At 40.3% G+C, this 20,103-nt stretch overlaps 3 protein-coding genes across 3 annotated transcripts in view; 1 reads left to right on the top strand and 2 right to left on the bottom strand.

The window, feature by feature from the left end:
• The window catches only part of LOC139458024 (putative per-hexamer repeat protein 5), a 96,686-nt gene extending 81,813 nt beyond the window's left edge, over window positions 1–14,873 (bottom strand). The window contains exon 1 of the mRNA XM_071239339.1: window positions 14,804–14,873. Within this exon, the coding sequence (XP_071095440.1) occupies window positions 14,804–14,873 (70 nt within the window). The remainder of the gene's footprint in view (window positions 1–14,803) is intronic.
• Window positions 11,567–20,103, top strand: part of LOC139458021 (uncharacterized) — a 155,220-nt gene continuing 146,683 nt past the window's right edge. The window contains exons 1-3 of the mRNA XM_071239337.1: window positions 11,567–11,693; window positions 18,310–18,548; window positions 18,678–18,758. Coding sequence (XP_071095438.1) covers window positions 18,311–18,548; window positions 18,678–18,758 — 319 coding nt within the window. The 5' untranslated portion in view covers window positions 11,567–11,693; window position 18,310. The remainder of the gene's footprint in view (window positions 11,694–18,309; window positions 18,549–18,677; window positions 18,759–20,103) is intronic.
• On the bottom strand, window positions 15,402–16,025 carry LOC139458023 (octapeptide-repeat protein T2-like). The gene has a single exon (XM_071239338.1). The coding sequence runs from the start codon at window positions 16,023–16,025 to the stop codon at window positions 15,402–15,404; it is 624 nt and encodes a 207-aa protein (XP_071095439.1).

Raw genomic sequence — 20,103 nt, 5'->3', positions numbered from 1 at the left:
ACAATAACAATCAAACTCCATGGTTACACTACAAGTCGCTGAATGGTCACATTTCTTTAAGACAATGCACACATTCCTTCTGATTTTTATATGTTTGAGAAAAATATTAAAGCTTCTGACAACTTCAGTGTATGCATGATCAGATCGTTTTATGCGTGCATATGAGTAGTTTTTGCTCGGTTCAAAATTAAAATAAAGGGGTATCTGCTCTACAGTGGGACTACATCAAATTTAAAAAAACCAGTAGGTTTATCTCCTAAACATTCCGATTAAAATAAAAAGGGGTATTCTATGAAAATTGGTACAGAAAAGGTATGCACTATGTAAATGACGTGTTGGAAGAGAAAGGCAGATTTCTATCCTTGGATCTTTTGTTTAGAAATTGCAACCAAATTTATTGACAAACATGGACATAAAAACACATAATAATACATGTAGAACCAAAAGTATCAAGGGGAAGAATGAGTTAGTGATTGAGTGAGTGAGTTGAGACCCGTCTTAAATCCCATTAGACCCTTAATATGCAACACCTACAGAAATGTGAAAAAGGCACTCAATACTTTAACAAATGTTTAGTTGAAAAACAGTGTGTAAAAAAACAACATTCTGCAAAGTGGGAAACTATTTTTAAAGTGGTAATATCTTTAGAGGACCGGACAGACTATAACAGCACACTGTTTATAGGTGGACTGTAGATACTAAGCTTCAATACAAAATTCTACACCACCTCCAACCTACGAATAATGTATTATTCAAAATGGGATATGTACACAGCAAAACACACACAAAGAGAAACGATTGAACATTTGTTTTGGTATTGCAACAACCGAAAACGATCTGGACAGCACTGGAACTTTGTCTAAATACAAGCGCTCAAATCAAAGCAAATATCACCAAACGATATGTTTTTCTTGGATACCAATTCAGAAGTAATGACCCATAAAATATTATAATTATTCTTTTCAAAAAGATTATTTTTTCACGTAAAGGCATAAAGCATATGCCGTCATTCCAGATCTTCCAGAATGAACCGAAGCAGTATTTCGTCATCCCCAAATGTACAGCATATCACGTAGAGCAGGTTCCGGAATGGCCCAAAACGTGAATGGGCTTATCGAATTTCAAATCAATTGTTATTGATCTTTAGAGTCTTATTGTAACAAAAGTACATTTTATAGAGCTTTTGTAGAGTTGCCGTTTTTGAGTTTCACAATTTCTGAAGCACAGACTGTCTCGGTGAACTCGTGACAGCGAAACACTCACGATAGGGAGAAAACCTTTTATAAAACAAGGTATATAACCATTGATATAAATATATACCAGGAGATGATTTTCCCTTTTTTCAGCTCATCAATAAATCATGAGCTGGATTTACAAATTAGAAATGTATGGTAAAAAAGAGAATTTACTTGAATGGGTGTCTAGCTACATGAGCAATCGTACTTAATCAGTGTTTGTAAGCCAAGGATTTTGAAGGTTGGCATTCCACTTGGGTCGGTGTTAGGTCCCTTTTTATTCTTTGTATTTGTTAACGATATTGCTGATGAATTAGATTGCATAACAAGACTCTTTGCTGATGATACAGCACTCGGCTTTTCTTCACCGGATAATCAACTAGTTGAATCCTTGGTGTCCGTTGTATATCCACCAAAGAAAATCTATGTTAATAATAATTCGGGACAATTTACAGAATGCCGTGAGCAACAATGCTAAATTATATTTAAGTTTGATGTTTAGCGGAAATGAATGTTGTCCTTTATCGAAAATCAACAGATCTTTAAGGCAGTGCAAATGTTTATAAGTCATACAAATAGATTTGGGTAACATTTTATGTGACTATACTAAACTCTCTTTTGTACATTTTTTTTTTCCATACACTCATCTTCTCTTCTGTTTTCCTTGCATATGATTTACTGTACAAGCTTTTGTAAATACCATGGAGAGGGAGTCCTAAGTTGGATAACTTGTTCCCAATCCATTTCAATCTGAATAAAATATGTTTTAAACAAACAAGCTGTCCCGATTGAGGGTGTATCACGACACAGCCAATGCATCACTCATTCTAACACCGCTGTGATGCCCTGAGCGGTCCCGTCGGTGGATGTATCAGGTTACACCCATCTACCTAGCAGCAACTTTGACCAAGCATTAGAAATAAGGATTAGGCTTTATATCAAGGGTGAGATAATGTTTTTCACACATCAACTGGTCAGATGTCATTTGCAATGAGAGAGAAACACTCTTGCCCCTTTATACAGACTAAATAAGGTACGTTAATTGTGATCATGCTACTAGTATATTTATTGAGTTTTCCAACGTAAACTACCTGCTAAAATTATATATGTAAGATTGTGATTTATTTCCCATAAATGTATGAATGTCTACATCTAATCAGCAATAAACCTTACAAGTTATGAAGAGTCCTTGCTTCTGAGTGGATAAGTGGTGCTGTTGCTACATGTTCTCAATGAAATGTAAGCTTAAAACCTACAAATAGTTGTCCACAGACACGCTCAAGGTTAACATAATTTTATGTTTATCTTTTTTTATAAATTGTCAATTAATCATAGAAGCTACAATGAATTCATTTATTTGATTTCCATTCATGTTTGTTATTCCTAAGATAAACAATATATTGGTTAATGGTGTGAAGATGCGTGTGTATGAGGTTGAAAGACAAATTACCCTTGTTTCATATAATTAATCAATATGTGATGACTTTCATGTATTGTTATACATGTTTGCTACATTGATTTTCAAATCTACTAAAGGAGACATATGGAGAAACGTTTCTTGCTCATTCGGCTTTTTATGACACATTTCACTTGTTTCCACACTTTGTAAAAGCAGCATGTTGATACCCCAAGAATCATCTGATCTAAAATGTGTTAAGCAGGAGTCAAAACAAAGAAAACTCTTCTGTCTTGAGACATTTTGGTTTTGGTTTTGTCGAATATACAAATAACTATTTTAACTAAATCCTATTCCCCCTTAGACATATCAAGGTATTTTATGTTTACGTTATTTCATTAGGTAATATCAAATTAAGTTATTGTCCTTCACAAATCATAACTATTGTGTTACTAGTATTGACTTTGCTTTGTCAAACGTTAACTACCGGCTGGTACAGCTAATGTTATAACTTACATTGGGATATCTTTCTCACAATCCTATATGTCCAAACATTCATACAGATGCTCCGAAATCTATTCAGAAGTAGTGCCTTTGAAATCAATAGACATGACAGCTGTTTTACAGATACTTAGGTTTCATTTGTCAAGCTAATTGTAGAACGGATTCTGTTGGCATTATTCTGGCTACCTAACGTCGTCGTTTAAGTCGTTTAGATTTATGTCAGTCAACCTATCTCTCAACAAAATAATCATATATATTCATTTGTAAATGTTCATGATTTTAAAAAAATGAATGCTAGATTATTATCCCGTATCTATGAAAGCCTTTTCCCTGATGCTGGAGTGTCGGCGTTAAGATAAGATCTCATATTTCCAGGTATTTCAAACAATCCTCTTATTGTTGCAGCTAAGGATTTGCAGCGAATCAGAATGAAGAGTATAGTGGATAAACATAATGTGTGTTCAGAAAAAAACTATAGGCATCTTTGCTGTGGAAAACACACGACATCAGGCGAACTTATTTACTTCTCCGTATTTACGCAACACTCCTCAGGATAACCATTTCAACTGGTTACAACTAAAAGCAAACACTGCAACTGCCTAACTGCTATTATCAACTATATTTAAAGGCATCACTCTTGAACGTGAACTATAGACTGTGTTATGACACCAGTAAAAATACACTCGTTTATGTGAAAATGTCATGCAAACGTCTCGACCCTGAGGGGTCTGCTTTGACTTAGGCTTATCTAACTGTCAAGGCGGTAATGCACGAACTGTTTGTCGTTCAATGAGTTATACACATTCCAACACGCATCGTCAAACTCTAAACAAGCTGTCTATGAGGTTTGGTTAGAAATTCATCTGTAGATTCATAATGTACATTATAATGTTTATATTTACGTCAAAATTTGAATGATAACAGTACATTTAGTAACATATCGAATTCCAAATTGAAAAAATAAGTTAACACAGAAATCAACACTCAAAATATTTCAGTGTGAAATCAGCACACAAGAAAATATATGTAAAAAATTAACATCGTATTAGAAAAATAAACAGAATTACAAATTACTTCAAATTAACTACAGTTGCATGACACAATCGAGTGACTTTACACAAATAAATAGTAATATACAATACAGTCAGTAAAACTATACTCACTACAGTTGCATTACACAATCGAGTGGCTTTACACAAATAAATAGTAATATACAATACAGTCAGTAAAACTATATTCACTAAGAAGCATCAGTGGCCGAGCTTCCAAAATTGGCCAAGGCTCGATATCCAGGGTGAAAACAGTGTCTTCACACAACTGCCAGCTTGGTGTAATTTGAGATGACAGAGGCATGCCCTTGCACACTTGTCAACATATATTTGAGACAGTTCCATACCATAGCTCATGTGTGTACATTATTTGTCTTTCCATTGTAATGGTGCCACACACCATCATCAGGGACTTTTAACTTGTGAATGAGGACGAGCCTTCTTTATGGAGGATGCCAAACTGCAAAACACATCAAAAATAATGATGTCTGGTCTACTCTGTCTACAACCAACCCAAAGTATCTGTCCCACTTTTGATCAATAAACATTTATTTCGGCTACTGTCAGTTTAGGAATCACACTGAGATTCTCTTTCTTTATCAAGAGGGATGAGATTGAGATTGTCAACATAATTTTCTTGTTTTATCAAAATTGCATTCAGCTGACTGGCAAGTTCAATGCCCACATGAGGGAAGTTATCACTTTGTTCCCGTCCCACATTGAATGCTATTTTCCCTTTTTGTCAAACTTGAATTTTCCCCGAGTTGTAGATTAATACAGTATTCCGTCAAAAACATATTTCGGATTGCATGGAATGACACAATACACTCTTTAAGGATTTAAAGAGTTGGAAACAAACATTGTCATATTTCGAACCAAAACGGTTGCAACACACAATCATACTCAAACATAGCATGTATCAGCAGAGAGCTGAGACTAAAATGCTGAGAATAAAAGTAACCATTTTTTGTTAAAGTTATTTTTGTCATCCTTTCTTATAGCAATAAATGTCGAAAATAAGTTCTTAAGATTAAAACTATATCTAATTTTGGGGTTAGAACTAAACCAAATAAGATATTTTGTCAATTTAATTTTTTGTAAAAGATAATTGTTAAGCGAAAGTTCAAGACCATATAACATTGTTTAGTTTCATGACATTCCCAAAAGACATGGTTTGTGTCCTCATTGACAGCATTACAAAAGCTACAAACACTATTGTCAACAAGATTCATTTTTAATAGTTCCTTCTTTGTGTAGATAATTCCATGTAGAAGAAGTTGTGATCAAGCCATAATGGTTGGGACAGCATTTCTTCTCTATTATAAACATTTATAATATTTTTCTATAAAGTTGTTTCAACGTTTTTAAGACATCTATCCAGTATTCCTTTTTACATGAGATTGCTCGTCAACATCCACATCCAAAGAGAGTATATCTTTAATTGGGATATTACAAGGGTTAATATATGTTGGTTTTGCTTACAATATACAAGTAATCTGAGTGAAGAGAGTTTTTGTGCGTCAATAAAGGCTCTTATGTTAATCAGGGGTAATCCAGCTTCCTCATATTTTCTTGTCAAAGTGGTCCTTTTGATTTGTCTTTTTAATTATTCCCGATAAAATTGTGAAATATCTTGTCAAGTGATAAGAAAAAGTCCTCAGGAGGGGTTGGTGATGTCGAAAATATCTGAAAGTTTTAACAAAGCTTAAGTTTTTATGACTATTACTTTTCCTATTAGCGTTAGATTTCTTTTTCTCAAATTTGCAAGCAATCTATTTATTTCATCTAGCTTTATTTTTGTATTGATTACCAAGAGTTCACCTAAGTTTGGATTAAACATAAGTCCCAGTACTTCACATTCATTATTGTGTCATTTTATTTGTAAATCTTAACATAATCGATCATTGCTACCCGCTCTTGAGCCTATCCATATTGCTTTTGTCTTGTCTACATTAATTTGTATTCCAGATATTTTGTCGAATTTATTAAGTGTTTCTATAGCTGCATATATGCTTTCACCTTTATCAATTAAAACTAATTCAGTATCACCAGCATAGTGACCAAGTTTGTATTCTTTGTCATTGACTGTAATCCCTTCAATTTTATTATAATTTCTAATCATACATCCTAGGATTTCAGCTTCTAGCACGAAACATTCTGACAGATGCCCATTTGGTATTATGCTTGATGTAGCATCGTAAGTTAGTATATTTCTTCACCTTATCATTTCTGGTCCTAATCCATGTTTTTGTAAAACTTTATTTAAAATTGTTTTGATACCGTATCAAACGCCTACTCAAAATAGATGAGAAGACGTAATCCTGGCTTTATTTCATCTTTTTGTTTCAAACATAATATTGATTCTTTTTCAAGTGACTGACATTGCCAGAGGATCATTAAATGACTTTTGACTTATGTACAACCAAGGGCCCTAATTCCCAATGGATTGTTTTGAGACGGATGGTGCTTCAAAAAATCAACTCTCCACGTTTATACAGTTCGCTTTAAATTATTAAAGTTTAGTGTTTAAATGGATTGGTTTGTTTTGATTAAATTATCTGTCAATATACGGATTAAAGTTGTGTTTGGTGACGTTCAACAGCTTCGCGCATCACGGAATGTGCTCACGTCGCCCGATGAACATCAACAATTAGCAGGTCTTTGAAAGGCATTTAGAAGTGATACACATAAGGAAGAGAATATATGGATGTCACCTTCGCTATTATGAGGAACACAACGTTTCAGGGCATATGCTTACTCCTTCATCAGGTGATATGTTTGCAAATATCAGGTGATGAAGGAGTAAGCATTCTCTCCGAAACGTTGTGTTCCTCATACGAAAAGAAGTTGACATCCATATATTCTCTTCCTTATCAACAAATACAACTCCAATCCTTAAATAAATCTGTTTTGTGTCATGTGTTAAACATTTCGTATTCACTCAGCTGGGTTAAACCATAACTCACTTAGATTGTTTACTGACGCTTAAATTTGTACAGAGACAAAACGTGGAAATCACTCTGTGAAACATCTATCACCATCCTGACTTCTCACCCGGATCGTTAACTGACCATATTACACAAAACCAATTGAGAGCACATTTGATAAATCTTTCTTAAACCTGTTTCTTTGCTCGTTGTAAAAGTAAATAATCAGGACAAGCATTGTGACAGTTTTGTTACCCAATGACAGAGCATCCGGCAGTCTGTGGAAAACATTTCTCGATTTAATGAAACTGGTAAGGCAACGGTAACAGTCTGGTGATTGAAACTAACTGTGTATATAAGTGGTATCAGTCAGATATTAAATATGGTAAGTGCATTTTGAATTACTGAATCAAGATTCGTGTTAAATGCATGTGTTTCTGTGATAATTATCTCGTGTTATGCAACACAAAACTGATTTAATTTTATGGTCGATTTTCAACATTTCCTTAAATCGTACCTGCTTTGGCTATCTAGAAGTACAGGAATCAATGTGTATCTGAAAACCGATTTGATAGTAGTATGTGTTCCTTGGTTGAAACGCCCATACGTTTAGCTTGACCATCGCTTTGTTGTCTGAACAGGGAATTTGGTATCTCTTTCTCTGAACTTTGTTATATGATACCCCCCAAAGATGACATCACACTGGTTAAAATGTAAACTATTGGTGAAAAATATATGACCGGATCACTGAAAATCAGTGATGAAACCAAGAGTTCGCGAAAAGGTCAATCATGACCTGGTCCATTGGTCGCAGCTGTCACTCACACAATTGGCATACAAATGAAAGTGCTTGTCTGTTGCCTGACGCCGCGGTCCTATCAAATACACTATTCACAGCGTCAGGAATTATACTGTAGACAAACACATGTGGTGTGTTAAATGCGGATAACCATTTTACATTTGTAAATTATAAATCCATAAATTATTCATATTAATGAATCTACATATGAATTTCAAATCAAACCTGACATAAATCTCGTTCAGCGTTTGACACCCTGTACAACGCATTGAATGACAGACACACAGTCTTCGTAATACGGCGCTAGCACTTTAGCTGTTTACACTCCAGTAAAGATCGTCTCCATTGTCCCTGTGGATGACGTGATCACCTTCAACAAAGTCGCTCACAAAATACACACTGTACTGCGTTCTAGAATTCTCATTCAAAGTCTTCCAGGAAACACGTGATCCCATTGTACTATACTGCCGAACTATGGTATATGTGTTCCTGCTTGAACTTGAAAACAAATCATTGCTCACGTACCCGTGGACACAGTTAGGCAGTTGCAGGGACGTGTTTGTTTCTGCCAGTTGAAACGATCACCTGTACATGCTGTGTTTTTGCCACAGTGCAAAATTGTCTGTTGATTTCCTGAACACACGGGATGTTCATCTTCTATGCACTTCGGTTCTGATTCCCTTAGCGACACATGTAATAAAATTGTTTGAAATATCTGGAAACAACTTAACTTAGCGCCAAGGCTTTTCCCAGCCACAGGAGATGGGGATGTTTCGTATGGTGTTATGCATGAATGATCATAATTTAACATTATATATAAATTGGTAACGAGTGAGTGAGTATGGTTTTACGCCGCTTTTAGCAATATTCCAGCAATATCACGGCTGGGGACACCAGAAATGGGCTTCACACATTGTACCCATGTCGGGAATCGAACCCGGGTCTTCGGCGTGACGATCGAACGCTTTAACCACTAGGCTACCCGACCGCCCCTTAAATTTGGTAACGAAACAAGCAGGGCTCGGCAGACATACGTGACATGTAGCATGTACAATTCATAGAACTCAATGAACCATATTACCTTGGCTGAAATGAAATAGATGTGCTCTAGCGTACAAGCTGAGCCCTCTACACCGGTGACTGTCAAATGAGATCGCAATGTGTAAACCTGGCGTGGTCTAAATCGTTGTGTGTTGCTAGTATGAGAGTGGATATGGTAAAGTGACTCAGCGCCCTCCAATTTCAATAGAAATCACTGCTAAAATCAGAGTCGATTGTATGATTCCGACTACATGACGAGCATGTGTTTATGAATCACTATCAAATAGTGATGACACCAGGTGTTCGCGAGAAGGTGAGGGTAGCCTCTCTTCTTCATGTTCACGCCAGATCAAGTATGGGTTATTAAGTATGAATCAACCGTGCCCACGTGGGGCGATTAAGGATATTTTACCAGTAATATCCTTCACCAGGCCGAGAGAGTACAACATCTTAACTCGTATACAAATATTGTTTAAAACAGTGTGCGAGTTTGTTTTTAGGAGGTGTGGTGAGGTGAATAAGGGTTTAATTATGCGTGCAAGATTATTGAACTTATATAGCGACGTGCATGCACGTGTGTGTGAGACTGCTTGTACTAGTTCTGACTGATGCCAGTTTTCAAGTGCTGGTCCACTGGAATAACTTGCCTCAGTTTAACAGGAATACCCCACTCAGACACAGGGCCGACCAGTCCTTGTTTTATCCCCTTAATGTCGAGCGCCAGGCAGGGTAACAATATACCATCTTTTAGCGTCTTTTAGTGTGACGCTGCCGGGGATACCGACTTTCCGCTCTCTTGGCAGACGCTCTATCCGCTAGACCACGGAGGCGGTCTGATTTTAGGAGATAATTATAAGCTACCATTTGTATGTGAATCTGACTGTCCACTCCTCAGCAGGGAATGTTACATCAGTGGCAGTAGGAGAATACTCTACTCTTAGGCAGCTCTGGTTGTATACTTTCTAGGGAATGCAAACGAATCCACTCTAAGGAGGAAAATCCCACTAGTACCTAGATACTTGAGTGAGTAAAAAAAAAGTGTCATGTGAAACAGACAACAAACCTAGGCGTGGTTTCCAACGACGAATTTACAAGGATGGTCACATGTAACATAGCTGTCCAGCACGGGTCAGTCCACAACAACTTCAGTCACATACACCTAATTTTTTGTTAAGGTTGCTGGTTGAATATGTCAGTTGCCTTGTTTTGACCCAGTCTTTAAAATGACCAAGAGCCAAGTGGTGCATGAAAACAATCAGTACACTGATCAAACAGCAAGGAATGTATACGATGACATTAGTCAATATTCTTCTGGACAAGCAAAATACTGGTCAACTTTGAAATACACAGAGTTGCTATATGACCACTCATTTAAGGAAGATAAGCTAACCTATGATGTATCGCCGTCGAAGAGCAAGCGGTGTAAGCGTGTGGTCATTATACGGCCAGTGGATCATCAGCGACCGAGATAGATGTCACTGGATTTAAATGTCCCCTATGCGGCAAGAATAAGAACTTGCTCAAGACCTCAGCGAGGTAAACTATTGACTGTCAGGTCAAAGGGCAAAACCCTGCTACCCCTTAAACACAGTAAACCCCAACAAAATCAGCAGCCAATCAACGGAGAGTAGTATCAGTACGATCCAAGTTTAATAGGACCTGTTAATCAGGGAAAGAGGCGAGAGAAATTTCCAACAATCAGACTGTAACGGAACAAATATGTCCGGGAGAAGGCAGCTGTTTCAAATCACATGGTCAGTTACAGCCAGACCCAAACACAAGTTCCGCATGATTTCAATGTTTCTGTGTTTCGCTTTCTTCTTTAAAGTGATGTAATATCTCAGAGCTCTGATTCGACACATTGGTCTGTCTGGATAAACCACAGACGATAGTGTAGCTGATGACTAATTCTTGGCAACAAAGTCTGCCAGGGACCTGAAAATTATTGTGCGTCAGTCTTGTGCCGACAATCACAGAACTTGCATAAAACAAGTAAATATTTGTATATTGGCTAACGTCACACACAGCATACCACGGCAGTCTGAAAACAGTCTGGACCAGACAATCCAGTGACACGGTAGCACGTTTACTAATAATTTTGAAACTAAAATGATATGTTCACTTTGAATAACTTCTGCAGCGTACTTGTAAGTGCAATTGTTCTGCTAGTAACAAACAAAGGGAGATACTTAAGCAATATTTTCGGGTTTTTTAAAACAGTGGTTGGAGTTATAATGTCTCAGACCACCAGCTTAAACATCAGCCAAATTCAAAATGTCAAAGTAACGAGAGCCTTGATTCCATAGGGCGTGAAAGGTCACATAATCATAAGCCCTCATTCTCACGATATATATGAGCTCCTCAGCTGACTTTGCATGTTAATTGTGACTCAACACGCGAGACAACCTGAGACCAAAGGGCATGGATGTTGTGCTGACAAACCAAGATTCAATCACGCGATGTTTTCATTGGACGCACCTGTGCACAGCCTGTCAGCGTGCACTAGACGAGTAGACAATATATCACGAGGTGGTTTTCCAACCAGTTGCTAGAACGTGTGGTGGTAGGGGTGGTCGGCCGCGATCAGTTAACATTGATTGGATACCCTATGTTTCCTCAGTGTTTATAAACTGGGACGAGGAGGTGTGCCTGGCTCAGTGTACGGCGCAGGGCGTTGGAGGACAGACTACACTGACAGTGTTCTTGGTCGTGAAGTATCGGTAAAGCAAGGGAATTTAGGAGGTAAGTTTATGTATTAACTATGTTCCTTTCATTGTTATGCAAAGTGAAAAGACATTATCTTCATGAATGCATCTGACAGAGAAGCACGTACGTTCAATAATAATAAAGTAATTGAGTTACCTGTCAGTACAAAATTACCTAACATAGAAGTTAAATATGTTCAATAGAAGTACAGAGTTCTCGAGTCACCTGTCGAACACCTTGCACAGAAGCCCCATTCATTATTTACCAATACAATACTGGAGCCACATTTTACCCAATTATTGTATTGTGGGCTCACGTATCCCTCACTTTTAGGTTGTAGGCGTTCATCTTGTTGATAGAGATGTAGGAGGGCCAAAGGGGGTAGCGTGAAGCGGCCCCTGTATTGACTATATCAGTTCAAGGCTATATTCCTATCCCTATTCTTAACCCTATCCCTATCCCTATTCGTGTTCTTGTCCCTGTCACTATCATTGTCCCTGTCCCTATCCCTGTCCGTAACCCTAACCCTATTCCTATTCCTATCCACATCCCTACTACTAACCCTATCCCTATTTGTATCATTGTCCCTGTCCCTATCCCTGTCCGTAACCCTAACCCTATTCCTATTCCTATCCACATCCCTACTACTAACCCTATCCCTATTTGTATCATTGTCCCTGTCCATATCCATTTCCTGTCCCTGTCCCTGTCCCTGTCCCTGTCCCCATTCCTATCCCAATCCCTACCCCTATTCCTATCCCTATCCCTATTCCTTTCCCTAACCCTATCCCCATTCCTAAACCTATTCCTATCCTTGTCCGTATCCTTGTCCCTGTCCCTATTCCTATCACTTTCTCTATTTCTATCCCCATCCTTATTCCTCACCCTATCCCTATCCCTGCCCCTGTCCCTGCCCCTGTCTCTATCCCTATCCCCATTCCTATCCCTATACCTATTCCTATCCCTATCCCTGTCCCTATCTGTATCCCTAAACGTAACCATATCCCTATCCCTTTCCCTACCTTTATTCATATCCCTATCCCTATCCCTGTCCCTATCCTTGTCCCTACCCCCATCCCCATTCCTAACCCTATCCATATCCGTATTCTTGTCCCTATCACTATCCTTGTCCCTATCCCTATACGTAACCCTAACCCTATTCCTATTCCTCTCACTATTCTTATTCCTATCCGCATCCCTATTCGTAGCATTGTCCCTGTCCATGTCCCTTTCCTATCTCTGTCTCTGTCCCTTTCTCTATCCCTATCCCTATCCCCATTCCTATTTATCCCTATCCCTGTCACATGGGGATTCTTATCCATATCCTCTCCCTGTCACTGTCCCTATCCCTATCTCTATTCCTATCTCTTTCCTTATCCATATCCTTGCCCCTGTCCCTATCCATATCCCTGTCCTTGCCAATATCCCTATGCCTGTCCCTATTCCTATATCTACCCCTATTCCTATCCCTATGCATCTACCTATTCCTATCATTATCCCTTTCCCTATTCCTATCCATATCCCTATCCCATACCTTGTCCCTATCTCTATCCTTTTCCTGTTCCTTTTCCCTGTCCCTGTTCCTATTCCTGGCCCTAGCCCTAGCCGTAGCCCTAGCCCCAGCCCTTTCCCTAACCCAATCAATATCCCTAAACCTACTCCTATCCTTGTCCGTATCCCTGTCCCTATCCCTATCCCTATTCCTATCACTATCTCTTTTCCTATCCCCATCCATATTCCTCACCCTATCCCTACCTCTATCCCTATCCCTGTCCCTGTCCCTGTCCTTATCCCTATCCCTATCCCTGTCCCTGTCCCCTGCCCTATCCCTGTCCCTATCCCTATCCCTATCCCTATCCCTGTTCCTATCCCTATCCCTATCCCTGTCCCTATCCCTATCCCTATCCCTGTTCCTATCCCTATCCCTATCCCTGTCCCTATCCCTATCCCTATCCCTGTCCCTGTCCCTATCCCTATCCCTATCCCTATCCCTGTTCCTATCCCTATCCCTATCCCTGTCCCTGTCCCTTTCCCCTCCCTATCCCTATCCCTATCCCTATCCCTATCCCTGTCCCTATCCTTATCCCTGTCCCTATCCCTGTCCCTATCCCTGTCCCTTTCCCCTCCCTATCCCTGTCCCTGTCCCTGTCCCTATCCCTATCCCTGTCCCTGTGCCTTTCCCCTCCCCTGTCCCGATCCCTGTCCCTGTCCCTGTCCCCTACCTATCCCTTTCCCTATCCCTTTCCCTATCCCTGTCCCTATCCCTGTCCCTATCCCTATCCTTATCCCTGTCCCTGTCCCTTTCCCCTCCCTATCCCTGTCCCTGTCCCTATCCCTGTCCCTGTCCCTGTCCCCTACCTATCCCTTTCCCTATCCCTTTCCCTATCCCTGTCCCTATCCCTGTCCCTATCCCTGTCCCTATCCCTATCCCTATCCCTGTCCCTGTCCCTTTCCCCTCCCTATCCCTGTCCCTGTCCCTATCCCTGTCCCTGTCCCTGTCCCTGTCCCTGTCCCTTTCCCCTCCCCTGTCCCTATCCCTGTCCTATTCCTATCCTTCTCCGTTTCGTTGTCCCTAACCCTATTCCTAAAACTATCTCTATTCCTATCCCGATCTCTATGCATTACCCTATCTCTATTCCTATCAAAGTCCTCATCCTTATCCTTGTCCCTATCCCTATCCCTATCCTTATCCTTATTCATATCCTTATCACTATCCCTATCCCTATCCTTGTTCCTATCCCTATCCCTATCCCTATCCATGTTCCTATCCCTATCCCTATCCCTATCCCTATCCCTATCCTTGTTCCTATCCCTATCCCTATCCCTATCCCTATCCTTGTTCCTATCCCTATCCCTATCCCTATCCTTGTTCCTATCCCTATCCCTATCCCTGTCCCTATCCCTATCCTTATCCTTATTCATATCCTTATTCATATCCTTATCCCTATCCCTATCCCTATCCTTGTTCCTATCCCTATCCCTATCCTTATCCTTGTTCCTATCCCTATCCTTGTTCCTATCCCTATCCTTGTTCCTATCCCTATCCCTATCCCTATCCTTGTTCCTATCCCTATCCCTATCCATATCCTTGTCCCTATCCCTATCTATATCCCTATCCCTATCATTATCCCTATCCCTATTCCTACCCTTGTCCCTATCCCTATCCCAGTCCCTGTCCCTGTCCCTGTCCCTCTTCCTCTTCCTCTTCAAGTCCATATCCCTTTTCCTAACCCTATCCCTATCCTTGTCCGTATGCTTGTCCCATCCCTATTCCTATCATTGTCCTATCCCTATTCCTGCCCCTGTCCCTGTCCCTGTCCCTGTCTCTATCCCTGTCCTTATCCTCATCCCTGTCCCTATTCCTAACCATGTCCCCATCCAAAACCCTTATCTTTGTACCAATCCCCATTCCTATTTATTCCTATCCCTATCCCTATCCTTGTCCCTATCCCATTCTTTGTCCCTATCCCTGTCCCTGTCCTTGTCCCTGTCCCTGTCCCTGTCCCTGTCCCTGTCCCTGTCCCTGTCCCTGTCTCTATTCCTATTCCTATTCCTACTCCTCCTCCTTCTCCTATTCCTAGCCGTAGCCATAGCCCCAGCCCTTTCCCTAACCCTATTCCTAAACCTATTCCTATCCAGTCCATATCCTTGCCCCTGTCCCTGTTCCTATGACTATCTCTATTCCTATCGCCATCCATATTCCTCAACCTATCCCCACCTCTATTCCTATCTCTGTCCCTATCCCTATCCATGTCCCTGTCCCTGTCCCTCTCCCTCTCCCTGTCCATTTCCCTGTCCCTCTCCCTCTCCCTCTCCCTGTCCCTGTCCCTGTCCCTGTCCCTGCCCCTGTCCATTTCCCTGTCCCTGTCCCTCTCCCTCTCCCTGTCCATTTCCCTTTCCCTTTTCCCTTTCCCTGTCCGTATCCTTGCTTGTCCCAGCCCTATTCCTTACCCTATCTCTGTCCCTATCCCTATTCCTAGCCCTGTCCGTGTCCCTGTCCGTGTCCCTCTCCCTCTCCCTATCCCTACCCCTATCCCTATCCCTATCCCTGTCCTTATCCCTATCCCTATCCCTGTCCCTGTCCTTATCCCTATCCCTATCCCTGTCCCTGTCCCTATCCCTGTCCCTGTCCCTGTCCGTGTCCCTGTCCGTGTCCCTCTCCCTCTCCCTATCCCTACCCCTATCCCTATCCCTGTCCCTCTCCCTGTCCCTATCCCTATCCCTATCCCTGTCCCTCTCCCTGTCCCTATCCCTATCCCTATCCCTGTCCCTCTCCCTTTCCCTATCCCTAGTCTTAACCCTATTTCTGTCCGTATCTCTATTCCCATCCCTATCTCTATTCCTATCCCTATCCCTATCCCTATTCATATCCCTTTCCCTATCGCTATTCCTATTTCTATCACTGCTCCTAACCCTATCCCCTTTTCTATCCCTATCACTATTCCTTACTCTACCCCTATCCCAATTCCTATACAGACCTCCTCCATGGTCTAATGGTAGAGTGTGCGCCCGAAGAGCGGAAGGTCCGGGGTTCGATCCCAAGCAGTGTCATACCATAGGATGTCAAAAGATGGTACGTGTTGTTACCCTGTCTGGCGTTCGGCATTAAGGGGCTAAACCAAGGACTGGTCGGTTAGTCGTCGGTATACTGTGTCTGCATGGAGTTTTCATGTTGGTGAAGCCTGTGTCTCTATGTCACGAAATCTTTGCGTGAAACAGATCAATCAGCATGGACTAACAAAACTATTGCTCAATGAAAACATCTAAATATATAATTTTGTAAATCACTACAAGCCTAGGTAAGACGTGCAGGCATACATGTGATAGTTAAAACCAACTGTTGTTGATTAGATTCCTATGTGAATTCAAATGTTGTGTTGGTGAGTCAGTAGGTGTCAATGTCACTTGCAGCCACATATATAAGACAGTTGTTGAGTTGCTTATATATGTGTTGTATTTCTGAAACAGTATGTGTTGGTGCAGTAGGTGTCAGTGCTCCCCACAGGTATATATGATGGATTGGCTTGTTGTATGGCTGCCCATGTGATTGTTGCGTTGGTGAGTCAGTAGGTGTCAGCACTCCCCACAGCTACATGTGTAGGACTGGGTTGTTGTAGGACTGCTCATGTTATTATAGTGTTGGTGAGTCAGTAGGTGTCAGTGCTTTCAGTGTGTGTGTGTATGTGTGTTTTACACGTGTTGATAGGGACTTAAACAACTATAGGTTTCAATTATTGAAAATATATTTTTGAGTAATAAAATGGCAATAGGAGCAATTTGCATCCAGTTCATACACGGAATGACAAGTTCAATAACAACCAAAATGAACCATAATCACAGCGTTTGTCTCAGTGTACGTTTCTGGTTTCAGGGCATTGGTCCATATAATTCAAGAATATTGTGTAAGACGAGTGAGTCAAGCTAGAAAAATCAGTTAAAACCTGAGTGACACAAGACTGCACTGCTTTGAAATGTGACAATCCAACACAACGAAACTATTGTGGGGTACACCAACGTGTTGACAGACATGCAACGCTGTTTGGGATATTACAAGATTATTGAAAAACATGACACCTTGCCCTTTGTGTGATAATGTTAAAACAAAATACCGGAAACAAAGCACTGACAATGAGATACTGTTAATACACACAGAGCGGGAACTGTATCACGAGAAAAGTATCCGTGAAGGTTTTCGTAAGAGACTGTCAGCATTACGCAACAGTGGTGGTGGTGTTTTGTTGGTTCATGTAAATGGAACAAAGCCTTGGGACAGATGTCTGGACTACTTTGACAAGATTGTAGGCAGAATAGTGACTAATCTGCTGGAAGCCGGAGAAGTCTACGCCAACACGTACAGACGTCAGTGGTTAAAGGATATCTTGGAGGACTGTGCAGACAGTGATAACTTTATTCACATACGCATTGAAGCAGTCACGGGTGTAGCTACTGCATATTTCAATACAAAGCTTGGCAAGGATTACGAGAATGTATACCCCACAACACAACAACTACTGACTGTACGATCACAGCCACGCAGATCTCCTCACGGTCACCCTGTACTTAGAGGACTACCACCTGGCAAAAACAAGCTACATGAAGATGTTCACATTCAGTTAAAAGGCTTTAAACAGCAAACTGGCAACATACAAGCAGATATCACCGAATTTGTGAAGTACCTTTGGTATCAACTTAAATTAAAGGATAACTTAACTGCTATGTCAAAGATTCCTGATGGTGGATCCTACTATCTTGGAATAGGTGAGCTGAAAGCACGTGTGCACGACACCTACAGAACAATAATTACACACGTTCATGGGTTTGAGTTAAACGTGGATGAGGGAGAATTTAGAGAAAGACTCAATGCAAAGCTACGTGACTGTGTACTATTGAATCGAAGTGATAACACTTTCAATGCTATCCCTCCTGACCTGATTGCTATTGCATTTCACAGTCATCAAACTGAACATAACAAAGTTGTTCTGGAGGTGGCTGTGAAGTGTGTTGAAGGTGTTGTGTTCTGTGATAGTGGACCGAGAACATTCGTGATTGAAAACGGAATAATTTGCAGAATGGACAGAAATGTATGGTTACAAAGAATAATGTAAAACTGTACCATTTTTAGAGGCTTACTTTGTTTTGAAATCATTTGAAGCATGGAGGATAAGAAGGAAGTCCCAAAGATATACAAGACTTCTTTTGGAGACATTCATCGTTCAGAGGGTACACCAGGGAAAAATCAGAAAGTCCAGATTGCTTACGATGAAACAACTGATGACGACAGTTCTCTTGGATCAAGTCCATACCAGTCTGATGAAGAAATCATAGAGAGCCTGTTTGCCCACCGAAATGACTCTACGTCAAGTTCTGATGACCACGAGACCCTTCATGCAGGTATTATTCATGAACTTCATTGGTGTATCACTTGGGACGTTGTTAAGATTCTTTGCATCAACTCTGTCATTGAATTTACTGTTTATGTTTTCATAACATAGAATAAACATATGTTTTGTTCCATATCAGATTTCCCCTCAATGGCAATTGACATCGAAGAAAGCAGATTAATACTTGATCAGACAGCCCTCAAGACGGCAACAGATCCTGGTAAGTTGTTCAGAGAATATCTTACCTGGTCAGTCATAAATAAATTTGAGTTCATAAATAAAAGCAGCAATACCCTTTCCATAGTCATACGAAATCTCTGCCAAAAACATAGATTGTACGATTCCGACTATATCAGTTTTTAACATCTCATTGATAGGATCTATATAGAATTTGTTGGTAGGACATTTAGCCAAGAAGTAGGCATCCCCAGGGACACCAACTGTGCTCTCCTTCTTGCGGATCTGTTTCTTTGTGCACATGAATCGGAATTTCTGTTTTGACTGGCAATTCAAAACAAGGTAATTTAGCCAAGAAGTTTAACATAAGCTTCAGGTATATCGATGATCTGACATCGTTCAATAACAATCAAATAGCCAATTCCCGGATTTACCCACCTGAACTAGAATTATAGGAGACAAGTAGGATGACTTCAACTATCCAACAGTCAACTTTCCCTTCATGTCAAGAAATATTCCAGCAGCTTCAGCCTTCATAATTTTTAAAATACAATCGAGCATGCTCTTTCTTCCAAGATTTCAAAGAGTGTCATACGACTCTTGCTCAGAAGTTGTTTGATAAGGGTTACAACATTCAAGGCCTTGGTAAAGCTTTAAAAAACGTTTATGCTAGACATGAGAGGGACATTTCCAAATTTGTCGCATCAGTGACAAAACTGATGCTGTTCCCTATTTTGACTTGTACCATATGTTCCCATGTTTATTTCAGGTGAACAGTAGACTTGCCTTTGCATGTGTTTGTGACACAGGTTCCACCAGTGGGCCAGGATACGCTCGCCTTTTTGCGAAAACCTGGTATCATTACTATTTGATAGTTATTCATAAACGCATGCTCATAATATTGTCGGAATTATACAATCGACTCTGCTTTATGCAGAGATTTCTATTGGATATGGAAAAGGTTTTGTCGGTTTATCTATTAGAAAATAATTTATGAGCTGGGAGGAATTAAGGATCATCATAACAAATCCAAGGGTGATTGTCTAGTGCTTTCCTCTGCACGTAGCTTACAGTTAATCTCCACACAAATGCTGAGGAATTCATGTTTCTATTAAATATCCCATGATGGTGTTTTTGTTTTGAACGGTCTATCTTTATGGTACATAAGCATACCATGTGACCATGTTTATGATAGTTTTATTCTTTCAGGTCACAGAATATTTCCCCAATCTGCTAAGAAGTATTTTGAGCATCCTGATCACAGATTGAAGGTGATTACAGAAGAAATCAGCAATGTTCTACACCAACAAGTCGAAAAAAACTTAATACTTGAACAGACAGACCTCAAGAGGGCAACAGATCCTGGTAAGTTGTTTAGAGAATACCTT

Source organism: Haliotis cracherodii, unplaced genomic scaffold (genome assembly GCF_022045235.1).
Source record: "Haliotis cracherodii isolate W230 unplaced genomic scaffold, xgHalCrac1.p SCAF_12, whole genome shotgun sequence".
Classification (NCBI taxonomy): domain Eukaryota; kingdom Metazoa; phylum Mollusca; class Gastropoda; order Lepetellida; family Haliotidae; genus Haliotis; species Haliotis cracherodii.
This window is presented reverse-complemented; position numbering and strand designations above follow the sequence as displayed.